Consider the following 18,391-nt stretch of genomic DNA (forward strand, 5'->3'; position numbering starts at 1 on the left):
TGTTTATCGTCGAAGGAATGAGCATTACACCGAGACCTGTACTCTGGAGCAGGATCGATTTGGAGGTGGAGGATCCATCATAGTCTGGGGCGGTGTCTCACAGCATCATCGGACTGAGCTTGTTGTCATTGCAGACATGCCCCTCCCTCGTGGTACCCTTCCTGCAGGCACATCCTGACATGACCCTCCAGCATGACAATTCCACCAGCCACACGGCTCGTTCTGTGCGTGATTTCCTCCAAGACAGGAATGTCAGTGTTCTGCCATGGCCAGCGAAGAGCCCGGATCTCAATCCCATTGAGCACGTCTGGGACCTCTTGGACCCCCCCAGGCATGTCCTGGAACTTGCAGGTGCCTTGTTGGAAGAGTGGGGTAACATCTCACAGCAAGAACAGGCACATCTGGTGCAGTCCATGAGGAGGAGATGCACTGCAGTACTTAATTCAGCTGGTGGCCACACCATATACTGACTGTTACTGTTACTTTGGATTTTGACCCCCCCCCTTTGTTCAGGGACACATTATTCCATTTATGTTAGTCACATGTCTGTTGACCTTGTTCAGTTTGTCTGTTATTGAATCTTGCTATGTTTACACATGTTATTTTAGACAAATAATTAATACATTTAGATTTTTTTTTTATTACGCAGCACCCTCTAGATTCAGAGTGAGATGCACTGTGACAACCAACCCATGAGGCAACCAACCCCAGTCTCCCTTACCATGGACCAGAGGGAGAGGGCGACTGCTTAGATTCCTGCTTGCACTTCATCATTCCTCTGTCTACAGAGGTTTATTTTTAAAGGGAAGTGTCAGCCAATGTCAAGTCACTTTCCTTTGAGCGATGATGGGGGACAGTCACCCAATCAGAGCAGCTGTGCTGGGCGGACCAGAACCTTTAGATCCACCAATGGTTCACTTCACTCTATCAGCACCAGTAAACAAACTAAAACATATACCAACCAGCAAACAAACAAACAACCTGTACATACCAATGGGGAAGCAACATGACAATGGGTCAACATTTTAAAACAACAACCTTTCCAAAGTTCACAACATCTCTCTCTTAATACTGGCGAAAGGCCATATTCAAAAGGTCATTCCTTGCATGCCCACCAGTCAACAGCATCTTCTGAGGTTGAATTTAAATGTTTTGGTGACGTCAAGCGACCATTGGAATTTTGGCAGTGGGGGGTTACTATATAAAAAGGTTGGGACAGAGAGGTAGGTAGAGAGGGAGGGGGGGGACAAGTGGAAAGATAAGATAGCGAAGAGTTGGTGTTTATTTAAGTAGTGTCATGTCTCTGGCACATACAGACAACAGGGTCCGGCAGACTGCCTGTATGGGAGCGGAACAACACCACCTCGGGAGCTTGAACTAAAATAGATCCAATTCAGCTTGGAGCAAGGTGGATTAGCACAGCTTCCTTTGTCTCGCTTGACACTTGTTCCCTTCTGTGTGGAATTTCTTGGAACTATGAGTAAACCAGAGACATTGGCCTCCTGCATTGCCAAGATGTACGAGGGGGGTAAATTGGACAATGCTGGGGCCCCTTCTGGAGCAATGAAAAAGCCAACTAACAGCCTGCTAAACAGTCTGGGAGGCATGGAGGTCAAGCTGAATCAGCTTGAGGTGAAGGTGGAGCAGATAGCCTGTAGCCAGACAGAGGTCCTCAGGAGGCTGGATATGGTGTGTCAGGGCATGGGGATGCTGGAGAAGGACCTGGCCCAGCTCAGAAAAGACAGGGACCCCCAGGCAGGGGACAGGGGCTCTCGTGGAGGTGGAGGGGACCCAGCCTTGTTCTCGGAGGTCAGGGTAATGTGTGGGGAGACCGTGGCACTGCTGAAGAACCTGCAGCAGGAGGGTAAATGGCAACGGGAGAAAATTGAAGGAATAGAGAGCTCGGTTTCGGCCGTGGACAAGCTCTGGGGATACGTGGGGCAAGTTTTCCGAAGCTCTAAGATAGTGGAGTTCATCTTGAAAGGCATCGTACCCTGGAGGAAACAGGGCCTGCTGTACATCCAAGAGGAGGAGGAGGTCAGTGAGCTCATGCTAAAGCGGGCTGGCACATCTTTGCCATTTCAGAACTAAATGTGATGTCCTTAGGTGCTTGACAATGTTTGAGTTATGGTTTAAACATTTTATAATCAGTTATTTTTGTGAGCCATTACCCACTTAATTTAACCTTTGAAAAGTATGCAGTGCATTATGTACTTAGTGCACTGTCATTATGTGTAGTTCTCACACTTTTTAAATACTTTCTCATTCAAATGGGAACATGAGTTCAAATTAGTTCATTTGCAGCATTGGATATGCAATGTTCATCCTGTTTAATTCACCAAATGATGTGGTGTAAAATAAAGGGAACAATTTCTCTTTTGAAAATGACTAATTCATGCTTTGGGCTTGTGGGAAAGGATTTCAATATAGTCGTGATTTGACTACTGTAACAGCATCTTTTGTTAAATGTTAACTCTCAATAAGTGGTCTTTGCTATTTTCATAGGGCATGACCTAACATAACGAGGAAGTGTAAATTGAAGTTGAACGTTTTTTTTCCAGCAAAATGTCAGTTGAAATTCCCAGTGCAAAGTGTTGCTACTATAGTAGCATTGTGCAATGTCACTTAACCAGGCGACCTGTGTCACCAACTGTCTCTAGAATGTTTGTTCAGCTGTTGGGAAACAATGTGAGCTGTTTCAGTAATGTTACTGTCAAAATCAGGCTGTTGGCTAGCATTAAGTTCAAAGTGAAACTGAAGTGCGAGGGATTTTTTTTCCCACTGACTGTATGCCCCTCCCCCCCCCCAGCTCATGACAATTTAGGGTAAAGAATCTGGATTACATATAATGTATGAAGAATCTATTTTCTGATTCATATCAAAATTAGGTTCTCATCACTGGCGTCTTGATAATCTTGACATGAAATACTAATGTTTGCTACCACATACAGTAGCCTACTAACAAACCATTAGAAGGCAGATGGAACCAAATGCTGGTCATCTATTCGTTTGAACATATAATTAGGAATTAGAATAGTCTTTCAATACGATCTCTTATTTATTCATTTATTTATTTCAACCTTTTTATTTGATCAGGGGAGTCCCACTGAGACTTTTACAGATGAGCACTACCGAAATGACAGAAAATACACACTTCAAAATGCAAGCAGAAAGGAAAAACATGGTCATAAAAAACAAACACATTCATCAATAAATAAGCCCTCAATCAGCTTTCTGAATTGGCCTAGAGGCACCAAAATAGGAAATATAAAGTACATTTTAATATTAAATGTACATTTACATTACATTTACATTTAAGTCATTTAGCAGACGCTCTTATCCAGAGCGACTTACAAAGTACATTTAGAAGATTGTTCCACAAGAAGCTGATTTACCTAAGTCGGTAGAGACCAAAGGAATTTCCAGAGTTAGCCATCCCGGAGACCGGATGTGGTAACTCGTATGTCTAAAGTTTAGTAATGATGTTAGCTGCAGTGGGAGTTTTTGTAAAAGGGCTTTATATATGAAAACATAGCAATGTATCAACCTACGTGACATCAAAGAGGCAACCAACTTTCTGGTTAGAGAATGCAGTGATGAGTACTAAAACTGTTGCCTGTAATGATAAACTGCATCTAGAGGCTTTAATGAAGTGGCAGCTGCGTTCATATAGGTGATGTTGCCATAGTCGAGGACCGATAGCAACGTCGACTGAATAATCTGCTTTCTACTATTTTATTTATATTTTATATATATATATATATTTAACGAGAGCCAGGACCTATTTCTATAGAAGAAGTCATTTTTTATTCTCAGCTTCTTAACTAACTCATCACAGTTTTTTAAAAGACAACTTTTCCTCTATCCAGATGCCCAGATATTTGTAAGCAGGAACACGATCAGTATGGACACTATCAAAAGTGCATATGCTTAAATCATCACTCAAGAAAACATCCATCCTCCTGTGTGGCTCAGTTGGTAGAGAAGCATACACAACAGTATCATCACCATACAAGTGTAGGTTGCAATTTTTTTTACAGACAAATCAATATTGTTAATGTAAACAATATAGTGCCCAGAACCCTGTGGGACACCTTTTTGTAATATCCAGGAAACCTGATTTAACACCATCAGTAGATACACATTGAGTTCTATCTGTCAAGTAATTTGTTAACCAGTTACATGCAGCCTGGTCTAGGCCAATTGAGGAAAGCCTTTGAATTAGCAGTGAGTGATCAACAGTATCAAACGCCGTTGACAGGTCAATGAAGAGGGCAGCACAATGTTGCCTTTTAACCATACAGTTAACCACATTTATAGCTAGGGTTGCAGCAGAGATAGTTTTTAGACCAGGTTATAGCACTGACTGATGTACATTTATAATGCATTTCAAAGATAAGAAAGATCTTAGCTGAGAATTAAGGATTCTAATTGTTTAGCTAGACAAGAAAGTCTAGAAATAGGGCGATTTTAATTATGTAGGTCACAAGCGTCTCCACCTTTGTGAAGGGGGAGTACATGGGCCGCCTTTTAAACCTTGGGGATAGTACCAGATATAATAGGCAGGTAAAAAATATGGGTTAATTATTCAGGAGGGCAGAGAGCTGCAGCAAAAATGGATCAAGCATATCAGCCTCAGTGGATTTGTTTTACATCAAACTTAAACAAGGCTGGTAGCACATCACAGATAGTAAATTGTTCAAATGAAAACAGAGATGCACTAGAATTTGACGGGTTAACTGTCCAGTCAGCTAGAGGCTGGCAAAGGGAAGCGCAGTTGATTGACCGACCAGGGTCAGTTAAACCACCAATTCTCTCAAATAAAACTAGAAAGCATCACTTATCCCATTCTTCTCAGATATGGTGCCAGAGTCAGACAGACCTTGTTTGGGCAGGGATGAAGAGGAATTTGTATGCTTCAGTGCATTTACTGTTTTCCAAAATGTAGAAGGATCATCAGCAGGGTCACCGCTTAGGAAGTAGGTTGACTTAGCTTTCTTAATCGAGATAGTATCTGTTTCTTAATTGTCTGAAAGATTGCCAATCCACTTAACTTGCTTTGACCCAGGCCTGATTTCTCACCTGAATGAGCTTAGATAGATCTAACTCTTGGTTTTCTTCTGAGCTATCTTTGAACTGTTCAATAGGGGCGTGTTTATCTGCCAGAGGAATACATATTCTAGAGCCAACTCAGGGTTAGGAATACAGGACACAGTGGCTAAATCAGAGTAGAACATGTCAAGAAAAACCATTGAGGAGAAACATAAAAAAAAGTGATGTTCTTAGTTAATGGAGAATTAGTATTTTGCTGTTTCGTATCTCTAATACATACTATGGGACAATGACCACTGATATCATATGTAAATAACCCGCTCGACAAACATTTATGCGGTTCAGTAAGAATTAAATCAATCAAGTTAACAGGGTTTTTCACATTTAGCCATGTGGGTTTTGAGGTCAATTGAGTGAGTTTAAAACCAATGCACTATATGTTCTTAAATTGATCCGAGGCCAGGGATAGCCAATCCAGATTCAAATCCCCCAAAATGACCAACTCCGAAGACAGAAAAGGTGTTAAACACTCAGACATAGCACCAATATACGCCTTGTAAAACAATATGGCCTTAATGGCCACACAAGTACTCTTACAGCCCAACATTGGACTCCTTGGAGTCCTTAGTCCAAGGACTTTACACGTTCTGTTTAAAGGGTGAATTGGCTGTGGAAGCCAAAACAGACAAATACAGTACTCCATCTAAATGTTAATCAAGTGTCTACTTTGGTAAAGTTCTAGATATATAACTCCTCTACTGTCACATCACTTCAACATACACACACTCACTGTTTTAACACCGTTGCAGCCAACGTTATTTTTCAGTGACAACACATTTGTGGCATCTGTCTTCTGGTTACACACAGCTGTTTGAAGATGCAGATAGCTAATTAGCACAGGTAGTCCACTCTCCCGTCTGTTTTCCGTAAAAACAAGCCCTGTAACATAATATGGATAAGTTGGAACCCTAACGCTATTAAAGTTGTGTACAAATTTGACTTCTGTTTTTTGAAAATTATTATATGAAAGATAAGGTTGCTGATCGAAAAAAAATTCCCCCCTACAGAAGACCCCTTCGTCCAATGACTCTTATGTGTAATGTAATGGAACTGAGAGTCAGGATCAAGGGCTACTAAGCACTGTGCTTCTGCCTCAGCATTGCTTGCTCTTAAGGGTTTGAGGCTCGGTAGCTGTAAAAAAAACAAAAAAAACAAAAAAATGTTGTGACTGCTGATGTATAAAGGGCTTTATAAAATACAGTTGACTAATAGATTGAAATGTAGATATTTTTGGGGTGGAGACTAGAGGTCGACCGATTATGATTTTTCAACGCCGATACCGATTTCTGGAGGACCAAAAAAAAAAGCCGCTGCCGATTAATCGGCCGATTCATTTTAAAATTTGTAATAATGACAATTACAACAATACTGAATGAACACTTTTATTTTAACTTAACATAATACAAAAATAAAATCAATTTAGCCTCAAATAAATAATGAAACATGTTCAATTTGGTTAAAAAAAATGCAAAAACAAAGTGTTGGAGAAGAAAGTAAAAGTGCAATATGTGCCATGTAAAAAAGCTAACGTTTAAGTTCCTTGCTCAGAACATGAGAACATATGAAAGCTGGTGGTTCCTTTTAACACAAGTCTTCAATATTCCCAGGTAAGAAGTTTTAGGTTATAGTTATTATAGGAATTATAGGACTATTTCTCTCTATACCATTTGTATTTCATTAACCTTTTGACTATTGGATGTTCTTATAAGCACCATAGTATTGCCAGTGTAACAGTATAGCGTCCATCCCTCTCCTCGCCCCAACCTGGGCTCGAACCAGGAACACATCGACAACAGCCACCCTCGAAGCATCGTTACTCATCGCTCCACAAAAGCAGAGGCCCTTGCAGAGCAAGGGGAACAACTACTTCAAGGTCTCAGAGCGAGTGATGTCACCGATTGAAACGCTATTAGTGCGTACCCCGCTAACTAGCTAGCCATTTCATATTGGTTACACCAGCCTAATCTCGGGAGTTGATAGGCTTGAAGTCATAAACAGGTCAATGCTTGAAGCACAGCGAAGAGCTGCTGGCAAACTGCTATATCAAATCATAAACTTAATTATAACATAATAACACACAGAAATACGAGCCTTAGGTCATTAATATGGTCAAATCCGGAAACTATCATTTCGAAAACGAAACGTTTATTCTTTCAGTGAAATATGGAACCTTTCTGTATTTCATCTAACGGGTGGCATCCCTAAGTCTAAATATATATTATATATATTCAATGTTAGGTCATAATTATGTACAATTCTGGCAAAATAATTACGGTCTTTGTTAGGAAGAAATGGTCTTCACACACTTCGCAACAAGCCAGGCAGCCCAAACTGCTGCATATACCCTGACTGCTTGAACGGAACGCAAGAGAAGTGACACAATTTCCCTAGTTAAAAGAAATTCATGTTAGCTGGCAATATTAACTAAATATGCAGGTTTAAAATATATACTTGTGTATTGATTTTAAAGAAAGGCATTGATGTTTATTGTTAGGTACACATTGGTGCAACGACAGTGCTTTTTTCGCAAATGCGCTTGTTAAATCATCACCCGTTTGGCAAAGTAGGCTGTGATTCGATGAGAATTGAACAGGCACCGCATCGATTATATGCCATGCAAGACAAGCTAGATAAACTAGTAATATCATCAAACATGTGTAGTTAATTAGTGATTGTGTTAAGATTGATTGTTTTTTATAAGATAAGTTTAATTCTAGCTAGCAACTTACCTTGGCTTCTTGCTGCACTCGCGTAACAGGTAGTCAGCCTGCCACGCAGGCTCCTCGCAGAGTACCGATTGTCATGAAAACTTGAACTCAGCCATAATTAATCGGCCATTCTGATTAATCGGTCGACCTCTAGTGGAGATAGTGCAGTTTCATTTAGTGTTAGGCAGACAGATGGACTCTATAATGAGAGCCAGTAAGGTATGCCGTGCGAACACAGATCACAACAACATTGCTTCTTGCCCTCCCATGCTATGACCCTGCGGTGTACTTCCAGGCCATATCCACTGCTGGCATCTCCCAGTTACTCATGGCTTAGTGTAAACTAATAACAGAGTCCAGCTGAGTCGGCCCAGTAGGCATCTGTTATCAGTTATGTGTTGTCATTTCAAATATGCCATACCAGTTCATCATTAATACTAGAAAAGACCATGCCTCAATCATACTCCATGCCTGACGTATTGGCAATGTGGTGATGAGTGAATGTGAACAAACATTTAGATAAGATATTTCCGTTTTTAACTTTTTTATTTATTCTGTTTGCTATATGTGGTTTATCTTGTTCAAATGATACCACATTGGTGGGAGAATGATTGTTAAACCTGATTGTGATGAAGTAGTAAGCAACAATATATATGAAAGATGTTCTCTTCCCTCAGAAAACAAAATCAGAAGATAGCAGAGTAAAGCCTAAAGTCACTCTTTGCGACCAGGGGACTCAGGTCCAGGAAGAGGGCTTACAAATCACCACAGGTAAGCTGGACTTGTCTCTGTGTTATCTGTTGGCATTGATACATATTTTTCAGTTAATGTTTTCAATTTAATGTCATTTTTTCAAATGTAACCTTTATTTATCTACGCAAGTCAGTTAAGAACATATTCTTATTTACAATGACGGCCTACACCGGCCAAACCCGGACGACGCTGACCAATTGTGCGCCGCCCTCTGGGACTCCCAATCATGGCCAGTTCTAATACAGCCTGGATCAATTAATCAATCAAACATTATTTGTACAGTGTGTGCAAAGTTGTCATCAAGGCTAAGGGTGGCTACTTTGAAGAATCTCAAGTATATTTTGATTTGTTTAACACTTTGTTTTTGGTTACTACATGATTCCACGTGTTATTTCATACTGTTGATGTCTTCACTATTGTTCTACAATGGTAGTGGATGGGGATTCCATAAGCAAATGAGTGATTACTTGAGCTAATTCCTTTTGGTAAATATGCTGCTGTTCTCCCACAGGTGACCAGAAGGCGGTAGAGCTCCCTGTAAAGGAAGCGAAGGCCGCAGACCATGGAGTGGAAGTCCCAACTCCTCCTGAGCCTGATCCCTGCAGGTTATCAGAAGCTCTCACAGAGGGCCCTGCAGTCGAGGAGGCCATATTCCCATCTACCAATAGTGATTGGGGTAGTAAAGGCTCTCGCAAGCCAAAAGAGGTCACCTTAAAGAGCAGAGAGCCCACCAGAGTCCAGACCTTTGCCCCTGATGTGGTCGTAGCTCAGGTGGAGGTCACCATCGAAGTGCTCTCTGAGCTGAGGAGGTAGGCTGTCACTGATTCTTAACCAATAGAAAATGCCAGTTATCCAAAGTGCAATCTCTCTTGTTATTAAGTGCTTTTCTGTTGTTGCTGTCAACAAATAGCCGTACCATTACTCCCAACAGGGTTATGAAAAGCGTAACAGGTGGATCTGTTGAGTTGACATCAATTGTCATCAAAGAGATCTAAACAAAGCACCTGCAATCACTGACGTACACTTTCAGCTAGAAATGTGAAAGCACAGGGGGGATTTAATAAATGATCCTCAAGCTAAAACCCACTGCTGCCTTTTCATGTCTCTAATGAAAGGGTTTCAAGTGGCAGTGGGCTCACACTCGGAGTAGGGTGAGCAACACGAGGTACATGCTAAAGGGGATGAAGAACATCAAAGGGTCCTTCTGCTGGTGCCAATTTTTACATGCCTACTCTAAGTGGCATTCCAAGAATGGGGGGTACTTGAATGGGGGGTACTGAGAATCAGTATCTCACTACTCATAATAACAATATGAGTGATAGGGGGGGTGGGCGGGGTGACCTAGTGGTTAGGGCATTGGACTAGTAACCGCAAGGTTGCAAGTTCAAATCCCCGAGCTGACAAGGTACAAATCTGTCATTCTGCCCCTGAATAGGCAGTTAACCCACTGTTCCTAGGCCGTCATTGAAAATAAGAATTTGTTCTTAACTGACTTGCCTAGTTAAATAAAGGTGAAATAAAAAAATAGGCTATCTATATTTTGACCTGCATAATATTTTCACTGTACCCTGCAATTACATCTGTGTCCCTGTACATGTGACTGATAAACACACCCTAATCTAAAATGCAATCTGGTTGGTTTCATTAGTTACAATAGTTACATGTATATTCTGTTTCATTAATGAAGAAAAAGTGTAGGTCTATGCATTGTTCAAACGTTGACTGTTTTGTAATGTTACTGTGTTGCTAGGACTCCTGATGTGACCATGATTTCGGTGAGCAGTGAGTTAGACAGTCAGTACATCAAAGTCAAGGAGACCGAGGTTCCAAAAGGTCCAGGGCCCACTGTATCACAGCCACCTATCTCCACCACTGAGGAGCAACCGCTGGAGCAAGCCCCTGAAAGGGTTTCTCTTCCTTCCAAGGATGACCCTCTCCCTGAAGAGGACTTTACAAAGGCTGCAGTCAGTCCTCAGGAACCTGTTATCATTGTAACACCACCTACCCCGTGCAGCAGTGCGCTAACAAGCCCACTGGATGTGGTCACCAAACCAGAGTCCGCAACGATTGTCCCTCAGGTCCAGCCTGAGCCGGTGGTGGCCACAGAGCAGCACAAACCTGTTCCACCTCAACCAGAGTCTGAGACAGTGAAATACTCTGCAAAACCAGTTATCCCTCAGCCAACTCCCTCTTTAGTTGTTAAAAACCCCACAGCCGCTGCACAGGCGGCAGGCCTGGATGCACAACTATTGGTCATAGGTAAGAAGTGTAATATCAATGTCATTTTCATCACAATATGGATTTCACAGCGCTATGTTACTGGGTGAAATGCAGTATGAAATATGCTCCTCGTGGTCTGTCAATCTTCCAATAAGTTCACAGATCATTACCCATACCACCAAGCATATAATAAATCATGCTCCGGTGCTCTTCTCTTCCAGATGACTGCCCACCCTTGCCTGCTCCCTTTGAGCACCGCATTGTGAGTGCCAAGCAAGTCCCGATGGGCTCTTATTACGCTGTAAAGCCTAACGCGGTTCTTGGAGGGTGAGTCCTAATTCTTAAGGGCAACGAGAATGTGTTTACCATACACACAGACTGTGGTGTTGCATATATTATTCCCATTATTGTTACCCCCCCCCAACACAACATACTTACTGTAAGTGAGGGTTACCAACTGTTATTCTACTGCTATAAATAGACTGTCAGGTTGGCATCTACCCAATGATGTTGACTGACAGCAACGATGTAGAAAACTCAAGAGGAGCAGCTTGCTGCAGCAGTGGTAACCAGGTGCAGCATTAGCAGATAAACAGGGCGAGCAGACTGACAGACTGTGCAGTATAGCATGATACAAGGCGATGGGCAAAGCAAAGAGAGATAGTACGTAGCAGCAGCAGAGCTGAACAACTGGCAACGCAGACATGGCTAATCCCCCACAGAGTCTGCAAATAAGCACGGGCTTATTTTATGCTTGTCATGGACAGGGTTTTATTTTGGGCAGGTGTTGAGTGGCCATTTGCATAGGAGCTTTTTAAAAATCTCCATGTAGAGTAGAGGCGCTCTCTCGCTACATATAAAAGTTGGCTTAGTAAACTCTCCATGTGTGGCGGATGATGATATACCTCCAATGAAACCAGAGGAGTAAAACAGGTCCTTGGAGAATGTCTGCAAAGCCCTGACTGAGGTCAACGCAAAGGATACCCCTCAAGATTGACTGCTTGTGGGTCTGTGCAGTGCTCTTTGGTGCCTTTGTCGGGGTGTATGTAGCCTTGACTTCTAGCATTTGAAAGGTTCTACATAACCTGAAGCACAGATTCTGAGAATACAACGTAGAGTCTGTGCTTGCGCGGCTAGGATGTATGTTCATAAATGTCTATGAACAAATATTTGCGTTCACACCTGTTTCTTTCACATGTATGCTACCGTTCAAAAGTTTGGGGTCACTTAGAAATGTCCTTGTTTTTGAAAGAAAAGCTTCTACCCCCCCCCCCCCATTAAAATAACATCAAATTGATAAGAAATACAGTGTAGACATAGTTAATTATGTAAATTACTATTGTAGCTGGAAACGGCAGATGCTTTTATGGAATATCTACGTAGGAGTACAGAGGCCCATTATCAGCAACTCCTGTGTTCCAATGGCACGTTGTGTTAGCTAATTTAAGTTTATTGTTTTATAAGGCTAATTGATCATTAGAAAACCCCTTTGCAATTATGTTAGCACAGCTGAAAACCTTTGAGCTGATTAAAGAAGCAATAAAACTGGCCTTCTTTAGACTAGTTGAGCATCTGGATTTGTATCAGCATTTGTGGGTTCGATTACAGGCTCAAAATGTCCAGAAACAAAGAACTTTCTTCTGAAACTCGTCAGTCTATTCTTGTTCTGAGAAATGAAGGCTGTTCCATGCGAGAAATTGCCAAGAAACTGAAGATCTCATACAATGCTGTGTACTATTGCTTCTTTAATCAGAACAACAGTTTTCAGCTGTTCTAACATAATTGCAAAAGGGTTTTCTAATGATCAATTAGCCGTTTAAAATGTTAAACTTGGATTAGCTAACACAACGTGCTATTGGAACACAGGAGTGATGGTTGCTGATAATGGGCCTCTGTACGCCTATGTAGATATTCCATAAAAAATCTGCCATTTCCAGCTTCAATAGTCATTTACATCATTAACAATGTCTACACTGTATTTCTTATCAATTTGATGTTATTTTAATGGACAAAAAAAAGAAGAAAAAAAGCTTTTGAACGGTAGTGTATGTAAAGTATCTATGCACTCATAAGTGTCCTTGTTTCCACAGGGGACGTTTTGGGCAGGTCCATAAGTGCGCAGAACTGTCGTCAGGCCTAATCCTCGCTGCGAAGTTGATCAAAGTAAAGGGAATGAGGGAGAGAGTAAGTGGATATACAACAACAGACCTGTGGTCTTTGTACCCCTCCTCTCTCTGACTCCAACCTTACACACCCACCCTGACCTCTCTCTAAGTTTATTTATGAGGTTCAATGTGAGTAATTCTCTAGCAGCAGATTAAAGAGCTAATCACACACACGCACGCACGCACACACACACGCACACACACACACACACACACACACACACACACACACACACACACACACACACACACACACACACACACACACACACACACACACACACACACACACACACACACACACACACACACACACACACACACACACACACACACACACAAGCTCTCTCTATCTCAAAATAATTAAAAATTACTATGCAATGAAATTAAAGTCACAATATCTAACTTTTGGGGTGAACTGACCATATTCACATAGAAATCTGAATTATTGATCTGTTATTTTCATTGACATCAAGTTCAAAGCCGGGTGTACAATACACAATTTTCACACCGATATAGCTATCCCAGATAAATTGTTGGAGATCAGAGACAAAATCCCAATGTCGTTGCCTACTCGGGGCATGCTGCCGTCACAGACTCTCATTTAATGCGAGCGGGTCAGAGAAACAATCTGAGGGCTACCGATCTCACCGTTGAGCAGTCCCAGACGTCCCAATATTTTCAAACGGGTTTGATTTTATCTGCAATGCTTTTGTCGTGTGAGAAGTGCAACAACATTTTTTTGTGAATGGTGATCAACAGTAGCCAATGAGCGCTCGCCAGAGAAGAAGCCAGTGAGATGAAGTAGTATCACATCACCCAGAAAGTGTACTCTCCTGCAGGAGCCATGTGTACTACTAGTGTTTTATTTATTATCCCTTATTTTACCAGGTAAGTTGACTGAGAACACATTCTCATTTACAGCAAAAACCTCAAGAATAGTTACAGGGGAATGAATGAGCCAATTGGAAGCTGGGGATGATTAGGTGGACATGATGGTATGAGGGCCAGATTGGGAATTTAGCCAGGACACCAGGGTTAACACCCCTACTCTTACAATAAGTGCAATGGGATCTTTAGTGACCACAGAGAGTCAGGACACCCATTTAACATCCCATCCAAAAGATGGCACCCTACAAAGGGCAATGTCCCCAATCACTGCCCTGGGGATTTTTGTTTAGACCAGAGGAAAGACTGCCTCCTACTGGCCCTCCAACACCACTTCAGCAGCATCTGGTATTCCATCCAAGGACCGAACAGGACCGACCCTGCTTAGCTTCAGAGGCAAGCCAGCAGTGGGACGCAGGGTGGTATGCATTTGTACTTGCCTTTGACCAAAGCTAAAGTGTAAAATCGTTACAGCTATGAAGTTCAGAAGCAATGTTATTAATTTCAAAATGTTGGCTACAAATGTCAGCTCTGTATGGCAAGCGTGAATGTCTGCCTGAAAGCTTTTCGGAGGCTGCTTTGAGCCACAGCTCATTCTAGCTATGTTAACAATTGAATCACATCATCATGTCATTGTTTTCACGAGACAGCGTGGTGGTATGGAGAATCATCATGACCAAGTGAAGAATCTTGTAGTGTGTGACACACCATATGTGCCAGATCGATTAGTGTGCGCAAGCAAGACAAATAAACACAGGAAAGACAGTTGTTTAATGTGAGAGGTTCAGCGATGTTTGGATTTTGAAAGTCATGTAGTGTCCACCTGGCATAAGAAGCGGTAGAACTGTTCTATGGTCCTTTTGTAGCTCAGTTGGTAGAGCATGGCGCTTGTAACGCCAGGGTAGTGGGTTCGATCCCCGGGACCACCCATACGTAGAATGTATGCACACATGACTGTAAGTCGCTTTGGATAAAAGCGTCTGCTAAATGGCATATATTATTATTATTATTATATATTATTATTATTATATATTATTTCTATACTTCCCATTCATAAGTTTCATTTTTGCGTCTTTTAATTTTGGCTCTAAAACAGCTTCAAACAGCTGAAAATACAATATTTTTGGTTATTGAAAATATAATTCACAGCAGTTTAGATGTTACAATGATTGTACACTATGCCTTGCTTGTTTTGTCACATAAACTGAAAGTAGGCGAACTATTACAATTTTAGCAACCAGGAAATGGGGGATTGATTTCTGGTTATTGCACTTTTAAAGAGCACATATTTACATACAGCATGCACCTGTGTCTCTTCTCTTAACCAAAATCCACCACGGCTCCCGTCGAGATTAATTTCACATCCTTCGCCTTCAACATGTGACTCGAATTGCACCTACTAATCACCACACTCTTTATAAGCACTGTTTTAATTTTCTAACTTTGGTTTTCTTTTGACCTTGCCTTTACTGACACACTGAATGAGTACAACAGAAAGCTGGTATTGAATTTGTCATTAATGATGTATTTTTAATCAATCAAAAACTCTGAGACACTCAACCATACACTGAGCAAAGTACGATGTTTCTTATGTCCAATATGTCATGTACTCATTTTGTTCAGAGGTAATTACGGGATTTCCATGGCAAATTGCTCTTATGTACTCATACATATCAGAAATATCCCATTTTCATTTGTTTCTTAGTGGAATAATACCAGGGTTCGTGTACTTTTTTAGGGTATTTCAAATACTATCAAATATATATATTTTTTACTGTAAGAGACAAGTATTTGAATATTGGAATGTATTTGGAAATAAGCTTGGAACGTATTGGCATGTATTTGAAAACAGTAAAATACACTGACTCAAATACACTCCCATGCATTTAACCCAGGTCGGTTAGGAATTTGAAATGATGTATTTGAAAATACTTTTAAATAGTAGGCTATTCATAAGTAGTTGATTGGGGCCACATTATTAGATGACTGATAGGGGGTCACCATGCCTCCGTTTTAGCACTCCCCCACCATTGTAAAAATATTTTGGAAGCTATAGACATGCATTTATTAACGTCTACGTTCGTTTTGCCACATTTATTTTATTACAGACACCTTCATGTTTACTTTAAAATGATAGTAAAAAAAATGTAGATTACAAATGTCACTGTTCCCACTACAACAACAAAAATACTTAAATACATGTCATTTTGACCAATATGGCTGACCGGTGGCTTCAAAGCCTCTCACTGGCCAATACATAGCATCAGCAATCCAGGGTATATATTCATCATTGATTTGAACCCAGGTCTGCATAATACATTGTTCAAATAATGCCATATACATACAATTGACATGGGCATAAGCACCCTCCAGAGTGGTTAGATTTATTTTCTTCTAAAATCATGTAATGTGATAGATTGTGATTTTCATTTTGCTGAGGTTGTGTGACTTCCTGCTCTCTCTTCTCTTATTTCCTTGTTCTCTCTCTCTCCTTCCTCCCACTGGGTAACACAGGATGAAGTGAAGAATGAAATAGGGGTGATGAACCAACTTAACCATGTGAACCTGATTCAGCTTTATGATGCCTTTGAGTCACGGACAAACCTTACGCTTATTATGGAGTAGTAAGTCATTATTCTCATGAAGTCAGTATTTATAAATTGCAACTCTAATAGCACCACCTATCTGCATTTCATGTGGGTACGGCAAACACTGTTCCAGGCTACAAAGCATTGTTTTAGTGGAATTAAACTCTACGCCACTCAATTTCCTCTTTTGCTTCTTGCACAGTAGAACAATATCACTTTTACAGCACTAACCAGCTCCCTGTCTTTGCAGTGTGGACGGTGGTGAGTTGTTTGACCGGATCGTTGACGAGAACTACCAGCTGACAGAGCTGGATGCCATCGTGTTTATGAGACAGATCTGTGAGGGGGTACAGTACCTCCATCAGCAATACATTCTCCATTTAGACCTCAAGGTATAAATCATATACTATACATAGAATATATTGCAATACTTGTTAGTTTGACATGGATTTGAATTATATTACGTATCACCCTGGTGTGAGGATTCTTACATGCTCTCCTTATTTCCTCTCAGCCAGAGAACATTCTTTGTGTCAACTCCACAGGGAACCAGATCAAGATAATAGACTTTGGTCTGGCCAGAAAGTAAGTTTCTCAATATTTTCTCCATTAAGTGACGAGAGCTGTTTTAATCTACAAATCTCATCTATTGACATCTCCCTTTTTCCATCATCCTCAATTGAGTAGCCAATGAGGTAGTCATGGTAACAGTCACCCAGTAGACAGTTTGGTGAAAAGTAGGCCATCTCTGTAACTCCGAGCCTCCACCCATGACACTCTGTTGTAATAGGTGAGATCTTTATGTTCCCATTGTTAAAATGTGCTTGTCTCCCCTCAGGTATAGACCCAGAGAGAAACTAAAGGTCAATTTTGGCACTCCAGAATTTCTGGCTCCTGAGGTGGTCAACTACGACTTTGTCTCATTCCCAACGGACATGTGGAGTGTAGGAGTCATTACTTATATGCTGTGAGTATTACCACACACACAGAGAGAAACACCTCCGCTTGACAAATACACTCACCACACACCTCTTGCTCAGCAGCAGCATCAGTCATACCTTGTAACACAGTGGAGGCTGGTGGGAGGAGCTATAGGAGGATGGGCTCATTGTAATGGCTGGAATGCAATAAATGGAACAATATCAAACATGTGGAAACCACATGCTTGACTCCCTTCCATGAATTCCATTCCAGCCATTACAATGAGCATATCCTCCTATAGCTCCTCCCACCAGACTCCTCTGGTGTAACATGAGGATCTGATCTGTTGTAAAGGGTCAACCAATGGTATCCTAGCCACTGGAAACATGCTTGCCACCCATCTGTAAACGCACGTTTGTCTCATGTCACTCACACTAGGACTGTTCAGCTATTACTAAATTCATACCCACTGCTGCCCCATCGCAATGTTGCCTGTCAGCCTCAACCATGGCCCTGAATGAACTGTGTGCATCCCAATGGTCGCCTGTCTTTTCTCAGGACCCGGACGATTCAATTAATGCTAATAACCGGACAGCTGTCCAAGGAGATTTAGGAGGGTTCGCTCAAAATAAGAAAGTGTGGCTGTCCTACTATGCCGCCAGCTTGCCTGAATACCTAGCACTACCCAGGGCTCCATGGTGCTAATTTAATTATTCTATTCTATTTAGAGTAAGCATCAGCATGCGAGTTTGTTTTGTTTCTATTTCTCTGGAACGTGGCATGTACATCTGCACCTTCATAGCCATTGCCCACAATCTTTGTGTTGAAGTGTGGTACAGTATGGGTCTAAGATTCATATTCTCAAACTTTGTATTTACATTACTGGCCCATACTCTCATTCCATGCAACAGGACACTGAGGCAGAGCTCTCTGTAGCATCATGACTTTGATGACTGCTTTGTCTTTCTAATGAGTGAATGTATAGAAGGACTGTATGAAAATGTGACTAACCAATAATATCTCCTTCTTTTAATAG

The 18,391-nt window shown here is 41.3% G+C and overlaps 1 protein-coding gene across 2 annotated transcripts in view; it reads left to right on the forward strand.

Annotated features, from left to right (window-relative positions):
- Positions 1-18,391, forward strand: part of LOC124033863 (myosin light chain kinase 3-like) — a 33,494-nt gene that overhangs the window by 11,246 nt on the left and 3,857 nt on the right. The window contains exons 1-10 of one of the 2 annotated variants that reach the window (XM_046346234.1): positions 1,247-2,037; positions 8,498-8,591; positions 9,085-9,382; positions 10,324-10,832; positions 11,015-11,120; positions 12,884-12,977; positions 16,361-16,470; positions 16,685-16,826; positions 16,949-17,019; positions 17,273-17,401. In XM_046346234.1, coding sequence (XP_046202190.1) covers positions 1,477-2,037; positions 8,498-8,591; positions 9,085-9,382; positions 10,324-10,832; positions 11,015-11,120; positions 12,884-12,977; positions 16,361-16,470; positions 16,685-16,826; positions 16,949-17,019; positions 17,273-17,401 — 2,114 coding nt within the window. In that variant the 5' untranslated portion in view covers positions 1,247-1,476. Of the gene's footprint in view, positions 1-1,246; positions 2,038-8,497; positions 8,592-9,084; positions 9,383-10,323; positions 10,833-11,014; positions 11,121-12,883; positions 12,978-16,360; positions 16,471-16,684; positions 16,827-16,948; positions 17,020-17,272; positions 17,402-18,391 lie in introns of those variants that run through there. The other variant, XM_046346235.1, reaches the window with a different exon arrangement.

This window comes from Oncorhynchus gorbuscha, linkage group LG04 (assembly GCF_021184085.1).
Source record: "Oncorhynchus gorbuscha isolate QuinsamMale2020 ecotype Even-year linkage group LG04, OgorEven_v1.0, whole genome shotgun sequence".
NCBI lineage: Eukaryota > Metazoa > Chordata > Actinopteri > Salmoniformes > Salmonidae > Oncorhynchus > Oncorhynchus gorbuscha.